At 39.3% G+C, this 23704-nt stretch overlaps 1 protein-coding gene across 6 annotated transcripts; it reads left to right on the top strand.

The window, feature by feature from the left end:
- Positions 1 to 1753: 1753 nt before the first annotated feature.
- Positions 1754 to 23622, top strand: INTS10 (integrator complex subunit 10). Of its 6 annotated transcripts, none has more exons than XM_033059315.2 (18): positions 1754 to 1930; positions 2806 to 2873; positions 3118 to 3221; positions 4216 to 4355; positions 4849 to 4930; positions 5238 to 5378; positions 5794 to 5965; positions 6390 to 6559; positions 10420 to 10553; positions 11306 to 11462; positions 12073 to 12155; positions 12988 to 13140; positions 14293 to 14401; positions 14770 to 14849; positions 16124 to 16286; positions 17336 to 17429; positions 21288 to 21365; positions 23239 to 23622. In XM_033059315.2, exons 1-18 carry the CDS (start codon positions 1802 to 1804, stop codon positions 23414 to 23416), a joined length of 2235 nt encoding a protein of 744 aa, XP_032915206.1. In that variant the 5' UTR covers positions 1754 to 1801; the 3' UTR covers positions 23417 to 23622. The 6 variants fall into 6 exon arrangements, with proteins under 6 accessions (XP_032915206.1, XP_032915208.1, XP_032915211.1 ...); XM_033059316.2 differs by having other exon boundaries at positions 1755 to 1930; positions 11309 to 11462; XM_033059319.2 differs by having other exon boundaries at positions 1842 to 1930; positions 2686 to 2873.
- Positions 23623 to 23704: the final 82 nt, after the last annotated feature.

Below are 23704 nucleotides of genomic sequence, written 5' to 3'. Positions count from 1 at the left end.
CATCGGTGGTGTTTCCTGTTTGCTTAGTGGAATCACTTGCCCCAATCCCCTGCAAATCTGATCCTGCTGCCTTTCTTATATCTATGTGACGATCATAGAGCAAACAAATCCAGGGGTTGGGTAGTCTCAATGTAAGTCCTTTCTTAGGTTTTAACTCTTCCAAGCCTTTGTCTATGTCCCCTTCAGATTTCTCCTCTTCTGTCAAGTTATACTGTTTGTATCACACAGAAGTGGACTCTGATCTCCTTGCCTGGAAGGGCTGAGTGGACTGGCAAACACAATGGAGCATTAGGAATGCAGAGGCAAGGATTCAACAAATCTCTGCAAGAGGCACCAGCACTTCATTTGGAAAAAAACCACAACAACCCAGATTATTTACAGTTTTAAAACAAAAACCAAAAAACAAACAAACAAAAAAAAAATTAAAAATCCAGCGTCCAGAGGATACACAAGGAAATGCACAAGGATGTGCAAACATCCAGAGGAAACACACAGAGGATGCACAAGGGGAAAAAAAAAAGATAAAAGGATGTTTATAATTTATTGGAGGTATTCCTCCTTGCCTAGTGGATTAAATATAGCAACATCTTGCTTTCAGGATACTTTGTGAAACTGCTTCAAAAACTGCCATCTATCTCCCTGCCCAGCTAATGTCTTAGGGGTTATTCTGCACCAGCAATTTGCAGAAGTAACTTTTGGCAATGCCCTGCTATCCTGCATTATCCTGATTCTGGCATATGGGGTACCCCAACCAGCCCATCAGCTCTTGCTGGGCAGTTTCCAGAGAGATAGAATACACAACTTTGTTACCATATTCAGTCCCACAATGCAAAACTATAAATTATTATTATTTAATCAAATTTGGCTGCATACATCTGCACAGACACATGGGGAAGAGCTCCGGGTAGGCCTACACACCAGCCAGTGATTAACATTGTTGCACTTGTACAGGATTGCAGGGCTGTGAAACCATTTTTAGGGACCTGTGCCATCCTACAGCAGTTTGTAGTTTGATCGCAAGAGGAGAAGGAGGCACCTGTCTTATGAGAGACTTACTTTCTGCTGTGACTTTGTCACCTCTCTGAATGGGTGCAGTCTCTCAGCAGAAAAGAAGGATGTTGCCTTTTACCTGTAAGAGAGGTTACAAATCTGTTAAAACTGTTTGCTGAAGGGATCATTGCACTAACTCTTAGGTGTAGTTTTATGGATTGGATCAGTGGAAGTCCCGAAGTGCAAAGTCTGTAAGGTCTTTTGCAACATAGAAAGGAAGAGCCTACTTGAAAGGAGCAAACAAGAAAGTGACGAGGAAAGAAACAGAGAATTCCTACTAAGTAACATAAAGGATTATATTTGAAATGAAGCGTCCTAACACTAAAACCTAATGATAAGAAGCAAAACTCAGTTCCAAGCATCTGAAAGGTTGATGCACATCGGTGGTGAAAGGTCCTGTTTTTTCTTCGCATTTGCCTGTGGTAACTTTAGTAGTGGACTGCAAGAACTTTAGACAAGCACTAGCCCAGGCAGCAGTGCCTTGGACTTTCAGAGTGGGCTTTAACTTGCAGCAACATCAGCTTTAGGAAGGCAGTGCTCCATTGCCGCTCACAGCAGTGATTCAACTCCGTCCGACCCAGCAGAGGGGCAATCGCTTCCCCGCTTCCGCGACACCGGCGACCAAGGGCGCTCCTCAGCTGCCCGCCGTACCGGGGTGGAGCGGAAGTGCGGGAGAGGCCGGCTCGGGAAGCGTCGTGGCGCATGCGCGCAGCCCGGTGGCCGGGGCGGAGCCAGGCCGCGCCGGTGCAAGATGTCGGCGCAGGGGGATTGTGAGTTCCTGGTGAAGCGGGCCCGGGAGCTGGTGCCGGGGGACCTGTGGGCGGCCAAGGCCTGGCTCATCACGGCGCGGAGCCTCTACCCCGCCGACTTCAACATACAAGTGAGCGCCGCCGCTGTCGCACACGCTCGGTACCGGGGCCCCAACACCCCTCCCCCGCTCGGCTCTCTGCGTCCTTGCTTGATTGATAGTCAGCTGGGCTAATGGGGCGGAGAGGGGCGGGGTCGCTGGGTGCTGCGGTGGCTTCGCGGTTAAAAAACAAAAGAAAGCCCTTTATTACTATTGCTATTGCTATTACTTAAATTAACTCTCCTGATTATGGCTTTTGTGGCAGCTTGGGATCTCTCCATTGCATTTGAATGGGTGCAAACCCTGGTCAAAGAACTCTTTGAATTCCAAGTTTTCAGTTACTGTAAAAGTTAAGCCAGTGTTTCTTGGAATGTTACGGGTTGGAAGGGGCTTTAAAGATCATCTAGTCCTACCCCACTTCCATGGCAGGGCCACCTCCCACTAGACGAGGTTGTTCCAAGCTCCATCCAACCCGGGCTTTAACACTTCCAGAGATGTGGCACACACAGCTTCTCCGGGCAACCTGTTCCTGTGTGTCACTGCTCTCACACTGGAGAATTTCTTCATGATATTTAATCTAAAGTTCCCCTCTTTCTGTTTGTACCCATTACTACTTGTCCTAGCACTTCCTGAGAAGGAGTCCTTCTCTGACTTCTCTGTTGGCCTCCTTTAGATACTAGAAGGTTGTTAGTGTTAATAATATTAAATTAATGTGTGATTAAATAGTCTAAATACACCTTCTAATTTCTCCAGCAAATGTTGCAGTCCTTTAATTTTCTGTTATGCAGACTGCTGTGGCAAATTGTGGGCAGTTTGGAGTGGAACGACTAACGTGATTTGATATGAAGGACGATGTGTATTGATAAATGCATTTGGGAAAGCTGATGTTCTGTTCTTGCATCCTGCAGTATGAGATGTACACTATTGAGAGGAATGCTGAAAGGACAGCATCTGCAGGCAGGCTGCTCTACGACATGTAAGTAATCAGAGCTGCACTGCCCTTCTATGGACAAATAAATGTCAGGATTTCCAAAATTATAAACTTAGTGTTTTTGAAAATCTATAGATAAATTAAGCACAAAGGGTCTAATGAAGAATAAACTGTAAAAAGGAAGGTTTTCTTTTCTATTTTGCCCAAACACATACTTTTGTGGGAAGGTTTTGTCTTTGAGACAGATTTTGGGATCACTGTACATTCCTCACCTTAAACTTTGTTACAGGTTTGTGAATTTTCCAGACCAACCTGCTGTATGGAGGGAGATCAGTATTATTACATCAGCATTAAGGAATGACTCCCAGGACAAGCAGACACAGTTTTTAAGAGGTAAGGATTCTGCTTGAAGTAATCTAAAGATAAACACTCTGATTATTTATCTAGTTTGGCAAGTAAATGTCAGTTTTTTCTTACTTTGCCTGTAGACTGCAGGGTTTGTTTTTTTTTCCCTCAATTCACCCTTAGAGACTTCATTTGGTGTGTTAGGCTTAGGAAAAACAAAGGTACATGACAAACTGATTCCCAGTGCTTTGTCTCTGATATGGGTAGGCTTACTGTGCCAGAACAAGAAGCACATAGAAGAGCAATTGAATAAGAAATAAGTGGAGTGGGACTTAAAAACCATCGTCCCACAGATTGCAGAGAACAGGGTGTGATTATAAAAATGGGGTAAATTCTTATTTATGTAGTGAGGGATATAAAAATGAATGGTGTCCAGAATTCACTGATGACAGCCACAGACCATTTTGAAAGCAGGATTTACACCTGAAAAACTATAATCTGCTGTTTAAAGACATAATTCAGAAGCTCTAAGAATTCTAGTTAAGAAAACATTTGGTTTTTCATGGGGTGTGTTTATTTTTCAGAATGAATACATAAAACATGCAGGGAGAATATGTGAATTTCTTTTTAGTGTCTCACTGGATGTTTGAATTGATAAAACCTTACATTTTAGTAATGAAAGCATTAATTATACAAGTAGAATGTAAGTAAAAAAATAAATTTAACTGTTTTGACAAAGCATCTTGAAATGCCAAATACTTAAGTATTAGGATTTTGAGCATTCCACTTACACTTAAGGCAGTCTTAATTGTTGATTCAAGTTCCTTGCACCCAAATAAACACTATTACAGACAAATATTTATTTGGTCTTCTCTGAAAGAAGTAGACTTTTTTTTTCAGGTGTGTGTATTAAAAGTAGAAAAAGCATAAGGAAATCCCTTTTTGTTCAGCATAGCAAGATGATGTTTATGGTCTTTCATGCTTTGTCAGTCATCTTTATCATTCAGACACAACAAGTTAAATGTTTTCTCTCTTTTTTAAGGATTATTTGAGACCCTTCCTGGTCGGGTCCAGTGTGAAATGCTCCTGAAAGCAACAGAGCAGTGCTTTAACACATTAGAAAGGGCAGAAATGCTCCTTCTACTTTTGCGGCGTTTCCCAGAGACTGTGGTGCAACATGGGGTAAGAGAAGAGAAACTCATAGTAATTATTCAGGATATTGGCACTCAGTTTTTTGAGATTTTGCTGAAATGTGTTTTCCTTCACCTTAATGAGAGGGTAAGTCTTTTCATTCATGTTCAGTTGTGGCTAATAGTTCAGGCTGCTGTATCTTGAGCTTATCACCAGGAAGGGATTTGGCAGAATACAAATGGAAGAATAAAACAATCCTTTGTTTTGTAAATGAAAGAATATCAGTCATATATCACTTTCACCTGTCTGTGCATGTCTTTACTGACACAGATTCATGCACAGTTTTTCTCTTAGTCTTGCTTTGCTATCTTCTGACATTGCTTTTCACCTGCTATTAAGTGGGAATAGTTTAATTATATATTATGGAGACTTGCACATGCTGTTGCCATAGAATTGTTACTGAATTAACTGTTCAACTCCACCGAACTTCATTTCAAAAAGTCTCTAAAAACATTGTGTTTGATTTTCACCCCTGCTCACACAGGTAGGCCTTGGAGAAACATTATTAGATGCTGAAAATATTGAAGACCAAGAATCTCCAGTGAATTGTTTTAGAAAATTATTTGGTAAGAAAATACTAATGTTCCTGTTTTGCTATGCAACATTTTAGAATGGCAAGGTTTGGAGGTCAGTAAACTTCTTTCATGATATTATGATTAGAAAACTGCTTTAGTGTGAAGGGACTCAGACCATGTTAAACCAGTCTGACTGTATGGTACAAATTGGTCCTAGAGCCATTCATGTGAGGTTCTTTCTGGTGTATGGCCAGCCAGAGATGCAGGTTGCCATTGCTGATTGAGAAACCTTACCTAGGAGAAATACAACAAAACCCCCCCCAAACCTAAAGGACTTTTTGTTCGTTTTCTATTTTAGTTTGTGATGTTCTTCCTCTGATAATTAACAACCCTGATGTACGACTTCCTGCCAGCTTGTTATATAAATATCTGAATAAAGCAGCAGAATTTTATATTAATTACGTAACTAGATCTGCACAGACAGAAAGTCAATATCAAGGTAAGAATATTTTTACAAAATCAAGTTTTCTTAGAATGTGTCTTAGTATCACTGATGTCTGTAAATAAATTGATTGTTTTTATGTAATGTATCCCGTAGACAAGGATAAATAGTAGTATGTGGTATTCAGTGTTTCTTAGTTCTTTGATTCCAAAATACCAAAATGGTGCTTCAACTACTTAGTAATGATGCTCATGATACTTCACCATATGAGAGGTGGGACAAAACGTCCAAGATGTCCTTATCAACCTATCAGCTCTTCTGCACAGAGGCAGAAATGCCTGTTACTCCCTGTTAGCCCTCTGTGTTAAGAATGGTTACCCTGAAAACTCCAACATAATTTTTACATGTCTTCTTCTTGAAAAGGAATTAGTTTGATTTCTTTATAAGGAGAAAAACATGCTGGTTTTCCTAGGTTCACAAGATTCCTCTGATATTATGTCTCCAAGCAAGCGCAGTTCTCAGAAATATGTAATAGATGGCCTCACAGAGAAATCATCCCAGATTACAGATCCATGGGAGAGGCTGTTTAAAATATTGTCTGTGGTGGGAATGAGGTGTGAGTGGCAAATGGATAAGGGAAGAAGGTAAGAAAGCTCTACTTTGCTGGGTATTTCCCCTCATGGAGAATTTGGCTTTTTGATTCTTAACACAGGAACATTTTTTGTAAGTGCACAGCAGCTTTTCTTTCAAAGACTGTACAATGTAAAGCAAAAACATGGCTCTAGAGAGCACTTTCAAATTAGTTCCTAATATCATTTTTTGATGATGAAAGTAATGTGTAAGCACTATATGCTTATAGTGGTGTTGTGGGGTAACCTTCCCTATGTGCCTCAGTAGAGAGAAACATGGTAAATGTTTTGTGAAATTTCACTAGTGTGTATTCCTAGCCCCTGCTGACTTGATGTTGAGGGATATCCTCAGCAGAAACAAATATTCACTATGCATTATTTTCTTTAGTTGCAGAGTCAATGTAACATCCTGAATTCTTGTTTTCTCTCTTCCCCTCAGAAGTTACGGTGATATTTTGCATCGAATGAAAGATCTCTGCAGATACATCAGTAACTTTGATAGTGAAGCCCACATTAAATATAAGAATCAAGTAGTGTATTCCACAATGTTGGTCTTCTTTAAAAATGCTTTTCAGTATGTCAGCAACATCCAACCATCACTCTTTCAAGGTTAGTTTCTAATGTTTCAACTTCTGTAATGAGCCGTTTGTGATTTTATTGCTAATATCTTAAAGATATTTTCTCATTAGTCTTTTGAAACTGTCAGCTCACAAAGCAACATTTATAACTTGTTATAACTTGTTATCATTCTCTCAAGCCATTAATCTTACCAACAGTAGTTAGTAACAAATGTGTAGTGGATCTGACCAAAGATCAATCTAGCTTAGCATTGTGGTTTCAACCTTGGCCAGCAGCACTTGTCTAGCAAGGAGAAAAGCAACAGACCAGATATTACTGGAAACACCCCTTGGGCTGATTCCTACTCTTCCATGAGCATCGTGTTTGTTTCATTTTCTCCTCTGATTTTGTTTCTTTGATGCTGACATTTTCCTGCTTTCCTTCAGTCAAAATAAGTGAAGGTATTTTTGCATTGGGAACACACAACAAATTTGTAATTAAGCAAATAAAAGCTGAATAGGAAAAGATTTCCTGACATTGACAAGTTTCCAACTTGTCTTTCTTTATATAGTTTAAGCATGATCTATGAGGTGTGTTTTGCACATTACTCCTAATTTGTAATTAATTTGTAAACTGGATGTTTAACATATGTGTGTTACCTGTGCATTTTCCTACCCACTCACATCTGCATTTGTGACATACCACATTGCTTGGAACACCTTGGTTTACTTCTTGGGATTGATTGGACTTTTCAGGGGTGGCCCAGAAGCTGAGGAAAGTTTTTTTTAAGCTCCATTTTGTTTATAACTTACTGAAATAAACAATATCACGAAGAGGAATTTTCAGCTCTTAATAATGTGACAGGAAATTCCTTGCAACAGTAAGTTATCACCATAGGTCATTAGTACTTATTAATACTACTATTATTGATTCATACAATTTTAGTTCTGTGTATTGTGAACATAAGTTTTGTCACATTTTTCTGCATGGTGAAAATGATCATTTGAGTAAAGAAGCAGTCAATACAAATGACGGATTTTAAAGAACTGTACAGAGTTGCATGATCAGTTAGTGATAGCAGATAGCTAAGATCAGAGGACAAATGACATGGCAACTGGCATGCAAAGAACATAGAGTCACTTTAACAAATACAGGAACTAATTAACTGATGAGTGGAGTATTTTTTTTTCTGTCCAGAGGAAAGAAGAGTTATGGTGGGCAGGAGGATACTTCAGGTATGCATGTACAGTAATTTCACGATTATTAGCCACACCTGATTATAAGCCGCACTTTCGTTTGCAGCGAGGATCTGCATGCAACTTTCACAAAGTTAGTAACTTTGTTAGTAACAGAATCTCAGGATCGTGGGGTTTACTGGCTCGACTCAGGGCCATGTGGGCTCGGCTCGCCGCTGCCCCACCACTGGGGCCGAGCAGGCTCTGGCTCAGCTCGGGGCTGCTGTGGGCTCACACTTCCGGGTTGGCAAATTTCTGAACTTCCTCCATGTATTGGCTGCTCCAGAGTACAAGCTGCACTTCCGGGTTCGGACCAAAATTTTAGTCAAAATGGTGCATCTTATAATTGTGAAATTACTGTAATGATTCCAAGTTAAAGAAGAAAGGAAGTAACAAACTAGTGAAAATGTTCCTTTCTAAGTTGTGCAATTGAACATTTCAAAATGCACATTTTCTTTCTGAACCACCAGAAAAAGAATGTATACTAAGGTCACAGATTTAGTTCCTTTGGTGCAACTTTTCTGGTATCCTCTGTCATTTTCTGGTGTCAGGAAAGTATTTCCAAGACATTTTTTACTCATTTCTGCTTTGGCATTGAAGTCCAATCATATTGTCCAAGGTCTTTCATATCTTTTCTATCATTAAAATTTTTCCTCCTTCCCCCTGGGAGGCTTACTGTAGAAATGTAGAATCCTGCATATTTTGGAAGCATGTCATAGAGAAAAACGCTGTCTTCTCGTCTGTGAGGATTAGATCTTCTCATGTGTGTAGATTTGCAAGAAACCTCTTAAGGGAAAAATCTTCAATGCATTTCTCTTACATAATTTGTATCTGTTTTGCTGGAAACTTGAGAAATGAATGAGGCAATTCACGCCTCTTGTAACTTTGAGGCTGCCTCCAAGCTTGGCAGGCAGGAGTTGTTATTTGGGCTGATGTTTTGAGCGGTTTATTTATAACACTCTCTGCTAGAAAACAATTAAAAACTTTGCAAGCTTAGATTCTAGAACTCAGACAGAAAAATACAACACTGCTTATTGTATGCTTGTGTATCTTTCAGTGCTACAAGACGAGGTCTGCAGCCCAGTCGAGGGTGACAATGGATTTTCTTTTGTTTTAGGACTGGAGGTTTTAGAATAAAGACTACAGTGCACTTCTGGTGCTGGGAAGAGAGCACTTGTTTGGAAAGGAAAACACTTAGATGGCATTAATTTAAGTCAGTATGAGTTTAAAAAAAAAGCCCAATTTTTTTCTTCTCAGCTATTAGAACTAGGCAGCTCTTGAGGTTCTAGTGATGAAACTCTTCCAGCATCCCAACTGTGGTACTTTGCATCCATGAGAAACAGATATGAATCTTCTGCGTTATGTCTTGCCTCTATTTTCAGTTCACACAGGTTCTGACAGTGGAATACATGATGGTACAGGAGAGGTGATTGCAATGTGCTATAGGTGCAATTTCGATGGTGGTACTTACTGACCTGTTTATTGTGGTGGTATTTATTGACCTGTATTTGTTAGTTAGAGCACATTGTCTGTTTCTTCTAACAGAAGCTTCTATTGTAGTAAACTCCTTATACAACACTTTTGAGTAGATGGGAAAAGCTTAATAGAAATTTTTTTTTTATGTCAAGAGATGAAATGAATCGTCCTTCTATTAAACTGTCAAATTAGTTCTTTGCAGTTATGAATGAGGCCTTAGCCTCATTTCTTTCTGCAAATAGAAGAAATGCACAAACTGAAAATACTTCTTTGCACTACTGTCCTACCTGGCAGAGATTTCAGAAAGAGAAAACAGATGAAAGGATTCCTCTTTCCTTTGTGTTTCTCTTCAACTGAGCTTTGCACATCTACATGCAACTTGATTGTGCAGAAGGAGAAAATGTTTTTGGAAGGAAAACTATCTCAGTAGTGATCGCATATCAATGTTGTTTGAGATTAAGAAGTATTGTTCCTATTTTATGTCTAATGAAACTTAAGCACTGGGGTGTGAAATAATAGGTACCAGATCCTGCTGGATGTTCTGTGACACCAATGAAAGTAGAACTTGTTTTCTGTGTTTCAAAATGAGGTTTTTCTATCTTATGGGGGTGAAGATGAGCTCTGGCAGTGAACTAAAAGTTTAATTCTGTTTACAAAAATCAGTGGGGGCAAAGCTGACACGGAGTGATCCTACTAGGGAAATCTCATCATAAAATACACAAACTTCTTTATAGGGTCAGTACCTGTCAGCATATTGCTTTAGTTTCTAAGGAGAAATGTTTAGAGAATGTTGTTGTGATTTGCTATATTTGTGGCTGTTAACTTCAGAGCCATTTGTGCTGTTCATCTGTTGAATAATTGCACTCATATAAAAGCAAATAATGCATGATCAGAGAACACCTACTGCCTGAGTATATCTTGTGACTGCTCCAGAAGAAAGGGATTTAAAAATGTTCTGAAGCTCTCAGTCATACTCTAGTGATGTCTGGTAAATGCACTCTGACCTTTACTGTTTGTCTGCTTTGAGGAAACCACAGCTTTACCAGCATAGTTTAAACAATTTAAGTGACTTAATTTAAGATTGTTTTCTGTAGCATTATAGTCATTACTTGTGAAGGAAAAAAAAAACAGCTTGTTGTAGGCCTAAGACTTTTCAGATCAGTTTAAGGCAATTGTGAATTAATTTATCTTTAATTCCAGGTCCAAATGCTCCAAACCAAACTCCACTGGTTCTTCTCGAGGATGTACCCAACATCTATGGTGATACAGATATTGATCGTAACAAACACATACACAAAAAAAGAAAACTTGCTGAAGGAAGAGAAAAAACAATGGTAACTTTTGTGGACTTTTTAATTCATTACAAGAATAACATTGCTACTGGAATTTAGACAATAGTGCTTTTGACATAGATATAAAAGATATGTTTTTAGAGCTACCCTGAATTAGCTGTTTATGACCACAATTTTCAAACTTTTTTTTTCTAAAGCCAGCAAGAATAAAATAATTTTTGTAGCAATTGCTGTAGACACATGTACTACTGTGAATGCTTTAACTTGAAGGAGTTCAGCAAAAGCACTTAAAAAGGTAGCTATAGCAGTCAGATGTGCTACAGGTAAACTTCCAAAGTAATTAACTTTTCATGATTGGAACTGTCAGTATATCTATCTCTTTAATGGTAGAAAATCATCATTTTATAGAATTTCTCTGCCATAAAGAGAATACAAGGATTTCTTTTTCATTGTGCCACTGTAGGCTTAAACTGAGTCATAAAGTGTTAAGTATGTATGTACTTTAACACACAATCTGGCTGAAGCTCAATGGTGGTACACCATGTTTAACAGAATAAATTTGTTTGATATTCTGCTCATCACACTGTGCCACTGAGTTCTTGGCAACAAACCAGATTGGTCCAACCTTTAAACAAACTAAGTGAAAAATCACTTAAAGCCACTTAAACTAGGACCGTGGCACTTCTATGTATAATTGTTTTCTTGTGTTCAGTGGAACTTCTGTGGCTTTAGAGTCCTCTGAAATAAGTATAAATTAAGAAGTTAATCTTTCTTGTTTTATACTGACTTCAAAGCAGAGCTCAGATGATGAGGATCCTTCTGGGAAAGCAAGAAGTCGCCATATTACAGTAAATAAGGCTGATCTTACAAACTCCATTGAAGTATTAGAGAGTTTCAAACTGGCAAGAGAGAGCTGGGAGCTGCTCTATTCTCTGGAATCACTTGACAAAGGTAAGGTGATTGCATTTAGACTTCATTGCCCTGCATAGAAATCACTTTTTTTATTGTAGAAATGGAATTCCTACCATTATGAATCCTTAAAATTGAAATTTCTTTGGGTCCTGAGTACTTCTGATAGAAGTTCTGGTAAGAAGCTGTATCGGTTGTTGCATTTCTGAATATTTTGTTCCTCTATTGCATTTCATTCTTGATGCATCTTTGCTTATTTACCCCCACTTCTCTTGGAGTAGTTGATCAGTAGTAGGGCTGATAGTGCTCAGTGAGGATGTGCTGCTAATGTCTGCTTTAGTTAATGATTAAGAACATGTGTTTTTACTGTGTCTCCCTTTCTGATAATATCTGGTGTGATAATCTTCAAAAAATTTTCTAAAAAGCAGGTGAACAGTACCACCTGGCTGCTTTTAGGTTTGTTGGACGCTGTGAAGAGAAGCGTGATCAAAAAATGCTTGTATAGGAAGAGAGTATCCTATATGTGAAGGATTTCATCCTCTTACCCATTTTTTAAATTTTTAAATTCAGTTTTTTTAATATATTATTGATGTTTAACCCAAAGCTGTGAAATGTTTCATAATCTGTTTTACTTTTTCTTCTCTTAACACAGAGTTCACTAGAATTTGTTTGTCATGGAAGACAGAAACCTGGCTTTGGTTAAGAATCTTTCTTACAGACATGATCATTTACCAGGTAAAACAATATGGTATGAGAAAACACCACCATTGTGTTGCTCTCCCTTCCTTCTTGAAAATAGTAATTCTCATTAACCATTTTGACTACCTATAATGTCTACTGATTTTATGCCTTAAAGTGTGACTCTTCTGGGGATAGAACTACATTGTTTCACCGCAAGCTTGGTACCCTGCTTTGGATATTCCTGTCCCAATAGCTGTTTTTGAGTCCAGCTAATTTTGGCATGTGGAAAAGACATGTATGTTGTTGTTTTGACCAGTGGATATATACATAGTGTTGTGGAAGATAAGTGCATTTTATTAGTCTGTCAGTGCATTATATTACAATCAGAGAGAAGAATTTCAAACAGTAAAAGATTTTAACATGTCTCTGTTAACATCTTTACTTCTCCACAAAAATTAGGCTGACTATGCTCATTCCAATACCATCCACAGAAGAAAGCTTGTTCTTTATTTTTCCCTTGGGAATCTTTTTTTTTTTTGCCTCTACTTGTGCCTGAACAAGAGCTATTCCAAACATTATTAGTCTAAATAAAGTAATGATTAACTCAAGAATATAATTAGTTGATTCAGATAAAAGTATGATTTTGTAAGCTGGCTTTTTAAAGCAGAATTTTGTTCGTCTTCTGACTACCTTGCAAATGATTGACCTACGGTCTTGTACACAGCTCATTGCTGGAGATTATTAGTTTAGACTAAAATTTTGAAGGCTTGTTACTTGGACACACTCTTTTTTGAAAACCTCCTGTAACAGAATTTTTTCTCTATCTCTGTACCTTACTGTGTAGAAAAGACCCTAACAGGTTTTTTTTTAATATTCATTTTCAAAGGGGCAGTACAAAAAAGCAATTAGCAGCCTACATCACTTGGCAGCTCTTCAGGGCTCTCATTCTCCCCAGCAAATTACAGGACAAGGATCTTTAGAAAGTCAGAGAGCACTAATCCAGTTAGCATCGTGCCACTTTGCCCTTGGAGAATATCGGGTACGTACCGCATTGCACACGCTTGGGCCTTCATCAGATGGCCTTATGGTTCCCATTTCTCTTTTTCCTTAGAATTTTCCTGTTAGCCTGCTTTCAGCAGGATATCAAATGTAAGCCAGGGTCTACTGAAAAATCCACGCTTTACTGGGAGAATTGTACTTCCTGCCTCATTAACTGACTGTCCATTAGCAGCTCTTTATATATATGTGTCTATATATGTGTCAAATAGACTATATTTATATATAGTCTATTTGATACTGAAGATTTGGGGGCTTAGTTATGATTTTTTGTGGCTACATGTGTTTGAGTTGTGTGTAAATGTAACCCTCATTTGGATTTCTTAATTTTACTTAATTAATTCCTTAAATTGAGGGGAAATTCTTTTAGGTACAGGCTTCATGTGGCAAGGGAAAGAAAAAGTAAAGCAACTTCTGTGATCATCCTGAAAGAGAGTTAATTATTAATTGATGATATAAGAGACACCAGAACAATATTGTCTGGCCTGACCTCTGAACTTGCTCTACTTTTGCAATACATGTTTTGTGTTTTTAATATTGCAGGAGTGCATGGTCGTATGAGGTCAGTCAGTGTCAACACTGACAATAAAGGCTCTGTCTCTTAGGATCTAATGTCATCCTAGTACTGCTGTACAAGTGCTTTTGTCCCTTCCACTTTAATACTTTTTCACTGGAAATGGGATCATATATTCCCACAGACCTTTGCTAGGAAATAGCATTAAAAATTAATTGAATTTCCATCATGTTGTCAGATTGCCATTTTCCTTTCTATTTTTATCATGAACAGAAGAAATTTTACAAAACAGTATTCTAAGAATTCATTTGAAAACTTAATCCTTCAAAACAAAATAATTTTTGATTGCAGATACATTCTTCTTAACCTTTTTAAATTAAGAATGCCAGTATAATGTTTTCACAATGAAAATTATACATGTCAGCTCTCAGAGGTTGTTTAGCAACAGCTAAGTCTTTTTGCTTAGCTAGACTGTACTGTGTATAAAGTCAACTGAAGTTCTAGCAAAGAATTTTGTCATTTTTTTTTACTTTTTGTGGTGTCTGAAATTTTTAGTCGTTATTAACATATCTGAATATTTAAGAACTTAAATTTAGCATGATCATGTTCCTTGTTTTACAGCAAACATGTGAAAAAGTGCTTGACCTCATGTGCTGTATTTTACTTCCAATACAAGAAGGAGGTAAAGTACAAGAGGAGCAACCTAAAGTCAAGTCAAAATTCAGGAAAGGTATGGAGTTGCTATTACCCTAAACTCAGTGTCAACTGAATTTTAGTTCATGTGTTCTGGTTGAGTATATAATTATTCTCGTTTTGTATTATGAAAAGGGAGGAAGTTTTTAATTCTCTCTTGGTTTTGTATTGAGGTTTCTTGCTTGTACCTTTTAAAGTATATTGGTGGTAACATCCTACCACAGGAAAAGAGAAGTGAAGAAGAAAAATTTCAATGTTTAATTTCACATTTTGAATCAGTCATAATTTACATTCAAAGCTTTCCTCTCTACCTGAGATGTGGTAATTTTGGATTTGTTTTGCTCCATTTCAATTTCTTTCAACCTACCTGTTGTGAGACCCCTAAAGACCCCCGTTCTCTTGCAGGGTCTGATTTGAAGCTTTGGCCATGTACCAGTAGAGCTATCATGCCTTACTGCCTTCATTTGTTGTTAGCTTGTTTCAAGGTAAGATAAGGTCAATTGGGGCTTTCTTGTAATTAAGGCCTAGTTTATGTATCTGAAACTACATGGCTGTATCCCAGTGCTGTGACTGAAGGTCTGTGCCTCAATCCTTCTTACCTAGGTGGGTTGGGGAAGGTTTTCTTTTGGAGAGGGGAGTGGAGTGTTGAGGGAGGAGGGTTTGTTTTCTCTTTTTTTCTCTGTTTGTGTTAGTTTTGAGAAGAGAAGATAGAACAGATCTCCAAATTTTTGTCTTTGTTCAGACTTCTTTTATAGGTCAATGAAGAGGATTTGGTATTTTAGCTGGAAATTTCCAGCCTACTTTAGAAGTGTATGTAATTCTGCCTTAATATATACAGCAATTTCACAATTATAAGCTGCACCTGATTATAAACCGCACTTCTGTGTATCAGCAACTTTTCATTCTTTGGCCATATATAAGCCGTACTGGATTATAAACCGCACTTGCGTTTGCAGTGAGCATCAGTGCGCAACAAAGTAACGAATTAGTAACAATCGCGCGATCACGGGGTTTACTGGCAGGTGCTCAATTTGCAAACATTTTTCACGTATCAGGGTAGCCTTTAAACACAGCCTAAAAACTAAAAATAATACAGAGAAAAATCACTCACTTTTATGAAACCTGCCGGCTCCGCTCTCACCCACGTGAGGTGAGGGCGTGGTCCAGGGGGACAAGGGCAGCGGGGCTGGGCGGGCTGGGGACCTGCTGCCCCGGGCTGTCAGAGGCGGCGGAGGCTGCAGTGGGGAAAGTTTCCTGGCGAGTGGCGGAGCCCCCCAGAGCGCCGCACCAGCGCACCCTGGTGCCAGGGTGACCCCGGCACCGGGCGGGTCCTGCTGCTCGCTGGCTGGGCTGGTGCCCTGCCCCAGGCGCTGCATGGCAGCGGGCAGGAGCACAGAGCCCGGGCCTCCTTGTGTCATGGGCTGGAAGCCCAGTGGAACCACTCGGAGGGGCCCTGCAGGGCCGGGAAGCGTTGCCGGGACTGGGCGGGCTCCGGCTTGGCTCGGGGCTGCTGCGGGCTCGCACTTCCAGGTTGGCAAAATTCATAACTTCATCCACATACTGGCCACTCCTGAGTGTAAGCCACACTTCTGGGTTTGGGCCAGAATTTTAGTCAAAATGGTGTGGCTTATAATCGTGAAATTACTGTACTTTAAAATAACTACTGTATTTGCACAGATTTGGTGAGATAAATCCTATATGTTTTTGAAAGCAACATGTATTTCCTGATTGTCTGAATGTAATTTTTTTTCCCCTGAAGCTCAGAGCTTTCACAGACAACAGAGATGATATGGCGCTTGGCCATGTAGTTGTTCTGCTTCAGCATGAGTGGCCGAGGGGTGAGAACTTGTTCCTGAAAGCCATCAATAAAATCTGCCAGCAAGGAAACTTCCAGTATGAGAATTTTTTCAACTATGTCACAAGTATCCTTTCTCTAACCAAGAATGTCTTTTACATCCTGTGCTGTAGTGTTGAAAAAGCTGTTAGTTTCAACAGCAGCTTTTTCCCTGCATCATATTCTGTATTTATTTTCATACCATGAAAAACTCTTGTAGGAGGCTCAGTACACAACGGACATTTTACACAATGTAAATACGTCTCCTATCACCTGCCCTGGCACTTGAGCGTACCCTTAAGTACACTGCTTCAGAAAAACAGCAGCAGCTCTGGCTACTCATGCAAGTTACAGCAATCTCTTCATTAAGAAATATAGGGCATTATGTACAAGGCTGTTAACAAAAAAGCCAAAGTGGTACCTGTGTTGCAGAGCTGAATGATTTCAGCTCTTGTTTGTGAAATGCTTTCTGTGGGTAACATGTTTGGGTTGAGTAAGATAATGAGCTATGTCAAAGTTTATGCAAGGCACGTCTGATTTATCTGTTCAGATATCTAACATAAATTTTGATCATCATACACACAAATGAACTGTTTAATGTTTAACCTAAATAGACATCCAGCCTGGGTCTCAGGAAACAGAGGGGTCTAGCTCCTATCTGAGACAACTAAATAAACTGTGATGCTTAAGGAAAGGAAAAATAAAAAGCCACAAAATAAGCAGCTAAATAAGGGATCAAGATAGAAAACTAAAAAGGGTGATAATGTGCCACCATGGTGGCACTTGCTTCAGATGCAGCCTCAGTTTGCTTTGCTTTCATAACCTGCAGAGCAGAAAAAAGAAGTAAAACCCGGGGAATTTTGAGATGAACCTGTTTTACCTCTGACTACATATGAAGAAACAAACAAAAAAAACCCCAAAACTAATGGATTTCTTCACTTTGAAAAGCCATTCCTCATCAGTGTATGGAGGATTAGGAATACATGCTGTGATCTTCTCTATCACTTTTAATAATGAGGTACTTCAATAGCTTTTCAGTTTGACTCTCCTTTCAGCAATGTGGCTTCAAATATGAGGCGTAAGAAAGAATGTTCTCAATCATTGTTTCCCTACTCAAATCTTTAACGTTTTCTTCAGATATTGATATGTTGGAGGAATTTGCTTATTTAAGAACACAGGAAGGAGGGAAAATTCATCTGGAACTGCTGCCAAATCAAGCAATGTTGATCAAGTAAGGATAAAAAAGTATTGACTGTTTTCTTTGGCAAAAAAAAAAAAGGAGTATGTTCTTGTTGTCTTTGCTTTCATGTTATCTTCTGGATAGTTTGTCATGTCTTTGAGCTTAAATTTAAGGAGTTCAAACAAGGTCACAAGTTTCTTTTTCTGACTCTCCTGCTGTGTATTCTTTTGGGAGGTTCTTCAACTTAATTCCTGCTTTTACAGGATTTTATTTCTGAGTGTGGCATTTCCTTTGGAGTGATTGGTATTAAAGTGATTACAGTTGTGATCTTTCAGGTAGACACTTGAACTTTGCAGGAATTCTTCAGATAATTAGGCATGAATGCAAGGTGTTGTTAATAATTTTGCTGAAGAGTAATGCTGAGCAGAAAGCTCTGTATTGCTTATTTTTGTGCACAAAATTTATGAAAGACCACTGACTAATGAAAACCTTTGGTATAAAATATAAATTAAATTACACCCCACATACACTCCAGTAACCTTTCTGTTAGAATTACTGGGTCATCTTCTTCTGCTTAGCTTATTGCAAGATGCTGAAGTATATTAATACTTTGGATTATCTTCTTAGGTGTTCTTATTTGGTCTTGTCTCAAGACTATCGGCTGCAAGGTTTTAGTGGCAGAATGTGTTGGAGTATCCTGGTTATTTATGAGAACTTGTACTATTCTGCTTCCTAAAAGGGAGACTGCTTAAAGTTTGTTGAAATTCCACTTTGGGTCTGGCTATTCACTAACCAGAAATGAACTGAAGTTTTCAAAATGGGAGCCTAACTTCAGACAATGGGATCCAAATTTTAACTAGTGAATAGATTTTCCTGTGATCTAAGCAACCAACAAAAATGAAAGGAAATGTAAAAAAGGAAAAGTAGAAATTCAAATGTTTAATTATGTGATGGAGAATTTTCTCTTTTAAGCTCTAGATTTTCAAATTTTTATCCTTGCCATATGTCAACTGCTTGTAACTAGCTGTATGAATGCTGCACCTCAAATGGTGTTAAGTAATAAGCTTTGCCAGCAAGAGGGCTTAGCACTGAAGACTCCATCTGGTAACTTCTTACCTGCTGTCTCCATTTCATTGCAGTTCGTCAGCGCTGTTTCTCTTGGCTCCGTTTTATTGGAGTAGCTGCAGTTACTTTCTTTTCTGACCCCCCCAGTCAGGAAGGAGGTAGTGAGAAGTGTTTCTAGCAGGACAGAATCTGTCTTTGACCCCCTTTGGATCAGTGATGTTTCCTCAATGATTGAAAGGCTTGCAGAAGAGAAGTCTGTTTCTTTGTGCTTACTGGGCCAAAACAGTCAAATATCCTGTCCAGCTGGAAAAGCTGTGCACAGTGTCTTTTATGTGGCTGTGTATGGCTGGAAACACTTCATCAGAGAGCTGTTCAGGGCAGAGGTAGTTCAGGGCATAGGCCACTGGTCAGAGATGATGTCTACTCCCCTGGTACCACAGATATTTTTTTAGCTGGGCTAGCTGTGAGGCCCAAGGATGGTGTCACCGACCAGTGTTGACCTGGTTAGCTCACAGTCTCCCTCAGCTGGGGTTTTTGATAAAGTGTGCTAGTGTAGCCCTGTTTCCTGGAACAATGGTAGGCTCAGTATCTGCTGACTGCTTACATCTTTCAAAGCTACCACCAGTTCTGGTTGGATGAGCTGCTGCACGATCCTCCCATGAATTAGAAGGGACAGCTCAGATGCTGTTCGTTCATTCTCAGAAAGACTGAGTTTGACACAACAGGCCAAAGATAAAGCAGTTGCTCCTTTGATCTTTTCTCAGCATAAATGTAGCAATCCTGCATCTTAATGGATGGAAAATGCATTGCAGATATTATATGTCTTTTATAAAGACTGCTTTTAGTTTGATAACTTACAGGGCATTTCTCCCCAGGTGAATTCCTCATTCTTCTTCCAGTACTTTTTTTCTAAGTACTTTATACTTAATAGGAAATTATATTAATTTTTCTGAACTCAGTGAAGGAACTGTAATGTGCTTTTACAAAAGATGAAGTAAGATCTTGGTAGTCTGCTGACATGTAATTGGGTACTTCAAAGTATATATGCAGTTTATAACCTTTTACTTTGCTTGCATCCACTGTAGGAATGAGAAGGTCCATGGTTTTTGGTTTTAACTGGTGATACAGCCAGCTAATTCGTTTGTGGTGTTGTGTTAACAAGATATGTTCTATGAGCTGTGAATCCGGCACCATTAAGTGCTTTTGAACTCCTTCCAGAAACGCCAAGTTCACAGTTTATCTGATATTCATGTCAGTAGGGGCAGTTGTTAGCTGGTGAGCCTAAGAGGAAAAGAACAATATGCAGGAAATTGGTGCTTAATAATCTTGCTCCTCTTTTTGATAAATCTTACTCTAATTAATGTAACCATTGCCTACCTATTTGCATAACTTGATCTGAAAGCTGTGTCCTTCCTTTTACTCATATTCCCATCACATCTCTACTTTGGGATAGAGAAGGTTGCTTTGAAGTATAACAAAGTATTTGAAAGTGTAATTTTTACTCTGTGAGCTCGGGTATGCTTAGTTCTGACTGCAGATCTTGCAAACTGTAGTGAAGACATAATTGCATAGAAGCCCTTTTGCAAACATCTGCCACTCTGGGACCAATAACATCTTGCCTGGTTCTTTGTATTTTCTGTTTCCTATGTCCATTTTTGCAAGTACTGGACTTAGTCATGCCAAGAACTCTTGAAAAATTCTCTCATTTGATTGAATAATTTTTGTGGCTAATTTTATTTCAGGTTATTGTAGCTGTATTAGAGTGTTAAATGTCCCATCTTTATTTGACTTTTATAAGCTCATATCTATTAAACTGTGGATGCTAACCCAAATGCCAAGCTGTGAGATCTGAAGGTAGGCACCTAACTCAGAATTACAGGAATCAAAGTGCAGCTTTTGCTTCTCTGCTGCCTTCATAGCATCTCTGGGGGTGAATGGTGCACTCACTACTCAGGTGCCTGATAAGATTTAGGTGATGCTGTGAGAGACTTAGATTAGGAAGTTAAACCTCTCTCCTATATATCAAATTTCTCCTTTCTCTTCTTCTTAAGTGGGGTATTGCTCTAGATCAAACCTGTTAGTTTAACATCTTGTTCTAGATAGCACACAGAGATAAAAGTTCAATTTCCTGGGGAAGACAAACAGTCTTTTCAGCTGAGACAGCTTTTTGGTGGTTAGTTCCTGTGGCCTTGGTCATAAATAATAGGTTGCTCTGAGCAGGCATTTGTGCTCTGGCGTTGTGCCATGCTCTAACAGCTGCTTTCATATGCAGCTAGAATTTGTAAAGGTGGAAAAGTCCAACTGTGAGCTAATGAAAAGATACTTGAGCAACCTTTAACAAATACCGCCATATACTCAACCTGGCCGATGCCTGCTGTGCATGCACTTGGCTTGGGCTCAGCAGCCAATCCCTTAACTCCAAGCTGTGGGCTCTCCCAGTTTGCTGACATGCTCTTACCAGTACTGGAGGGAAGCTGTGGTATCTGCACTGCTCCTCTGATTAAATCTTTTCTGACTGACATGCTTCGTTGGAAGAGCTGTGACAGTTCATCGTAGTACAACTGTGTATTGGTTTTGCACCTGCTGCTGTCCTTTTTCCTGCTGTAACTGTCCAAAAATATATGTATATATTTAGACCACAACTGTAGAACAGCCTTGCAATGAAATCTGGGGATATTTGCATGTTTAATGCTGTTGGAGTCCTGCACCCCTTTGGCTGCTCGGTGGTCATACTCCTGTGTGACCTCACCCTAGTTCTCTGTCACTCCTCTTTTGGAGAGTTTTGCAGCAGAGGGGGAGTTGGTATGTGGGTGTTTGAATGCTGCTATTTGCTGTTTTTTAAAGGACCTCTAGCCCTCCCGTGGGGTTACTGCAGCAGGAATTCATACCTGTGCTACTGCCCAGCATACAGACTGCTGACAGGTACCAAGTGGCAAAACCCTGCTCATAGTGTGCTGTGTTTTGTCAACATGTTTTAGTGCCCATGGTTTCAGCAGTTTGTTTACTCAATTTTTTTTTATTTATTGATTCTTTCTTCATTGTGCCTACATTGCCTGGCAAACCATGTTGTTCTATTATAACATTGATTTTTCTTTTTCCACAAGTTGCCAGTATCCATGTCCTTTCAATTTAGTGGTTTGCTACTGAATTTAAACAATAATGTAGAAATCCTCAAAAGTTTTACTTGATGTTCAGTCATATATCAGCAAGAGCATACTCCTTTGTTTTCAAAGATACTAGTTCCTGGATCCAAATGTAGCAACTTTTCTTCATTTAGGTTGTTCTGAATTCTGTTCTGTGTTTTTCCAGCTGTAATAATAACACACATTATTCCAAAGTGTTGCTGGATTGCTCAGTAGCTGTAGGTGTAACTGACCATCCATAGCACTCAGATACAAGCAATATTTAAGACAATAAAGACTGAAAGCAGGACTTATCCATGGCCTCTGAATATACTGGATTGTTTTCAGCGCAGGTTTGCTTCACATAGCATAAGTCACCAAGGAATTGCCCAATAGGCTTTGCCTTCTCCATTGTGTTGCAAGGGTCTCTGCTGTTTGCAGAGAAGTCTCTTCTCAGGTGCTAGACTTTAGTTACATGAAATGTTTGGGGTAGTATTGTTGGTTGAGGTGGTAATTCTGGGATGTTTCCCTTCCTTGTTCCAGCATCTCTGGATGGGCACAGATGCCCTCAACCCTTTTTAAAAAATTTTCCTTCTGTCTTTCAGTGGACTTGCTGGGTTTCAACCAGCTCTTTCCTTCTTACCCATGACTCAGGACTCATTCTCAGCGTTAGCATTATGCTTTTCTCTCCAAATTAATTTATGCTGATTCTTTCAGTAGTGTTAAGATTCTCATTTCAGGGCATGTCTTTTTCTCCCCTTCCCAAGTAGGGCTTGCAGGTAGATGTTACGCAGTCTTGATCTCACCCAGTTCTGGACCAGTACAAGTAAAGTGCTTTGGTGCTAGCAGAACATTGTTTTAAGGACAAGATTTTGGAGGTGAGGCCAGTGTGAGAACACAGAATTGGTTCATAGAAATGGCCTTTAAACAGGGGGTAATTATCTTCTAAGTTTCCCCAGCCAGCATAGCTTTAGCTTGCTCAGTAGCTGGACCTTTGTTCTGTTTGGAAGTAAGTCCTGAACTTGTGCTCAGAATAAACGTAACCCTTGCCTGGTGTCTAGATCTTCGTAAGAAGCTGGCTTCTACTGATGCAGACTCACAGCCTGGCCTGATTTGGCTTTTGTAAAGTGCTCACTTTTGCTAGTCACAGCATTATCAGTGCCCACAGATATAAAACTCCTTCTTGCACTTGATACTGAAAGATGCCCTCTTGCTCTTTATGGTGGCACTGTGCTCCAGAGAAGCAAGTCATCTTTTCACTCTTCTTTCAACCCTAACCATTTATAGAAGTGATTACAGGGAAGAAGTGGCCTGGGCAGCAAAGGTAGAGAGGAAAAAAAATTCCTTTCCCAAGCAAGGAGAACTTTCTACTTGCTGGGTTAAGAGAATAGATTTCTGCTATCCAGAAGATTGACAATTATTTTCCCCTTCAGCAGTCATAGTCAAAGCAGTGAGAAACATATAGAACAATTTTGCAGCTTCTAACTGTTGAAAGACTTGTAAGCTACTAACGTGATTTTTAAAAATAGCATAGCACAGCTCTGACTTCATTAAATAAACTCAGATATGGACTGTAAATATATAGTAAGTGACATGCAGTATCTTTAAATGACTGTAGTTCCACTAATAACCATTGTTGATTTTGTCTGTCTCTCTTTCCTCCATGGCTTAAGGCACCACACAGTTTACCCGGGGTATAAACTAAAGGAGTGGAAGGAAGACTTCCGCCTGGCCATGGAGCGCCAGGTCTCACGCTGTGGGGAAAATCTCATGGTGGTCTTGCATAGGTTCTGCATTAATGAGAAAATACTGCTGCTGCCAGACTCTTGCTTGAAATGGACTGGATCCTGATGCAGTGTCTTTTATGGAGAGAGGGGAAGGCTCTCCTTTGTATGAACAAGTAGCATAGCAGGGGAAAATATCTTGTTCAGAGGGTCAAGAAATTCCCTGTAAGTTACAGTTCTGCAATACACAAACACTACTCAGTGTTTGTTCACTGCTTGGTTTTCTTATGTGAGTACTTTATAAATAAAACTTTGTTTCAGAAGTCTTTTTAACATACTATTGTTTTGGGGGTTTTTTTCCCAATAGCATTATACTAAGGCGTTGTGTCATAGTTCTTTCCATCTTCACACATAC

This window comes from Catharus ustulatus, chromosome 5, assembly GCF_009819885.2.
Source record: "Catharus ustulatus isolate bCatUst1 chromosome 5, bCatUst1.pri.v2, whole genome shotgun sequence".
In the NCBI taxonomy this organism is placed as follows: Eukaryota; Metazoa; Chordata; class Aves; order Passeriformes; family Turdidae; genus Catharus; species Catharus ustulatus.
This window is presented reverse-complemented; position numbering and strand designations above follow the sequence as displayed.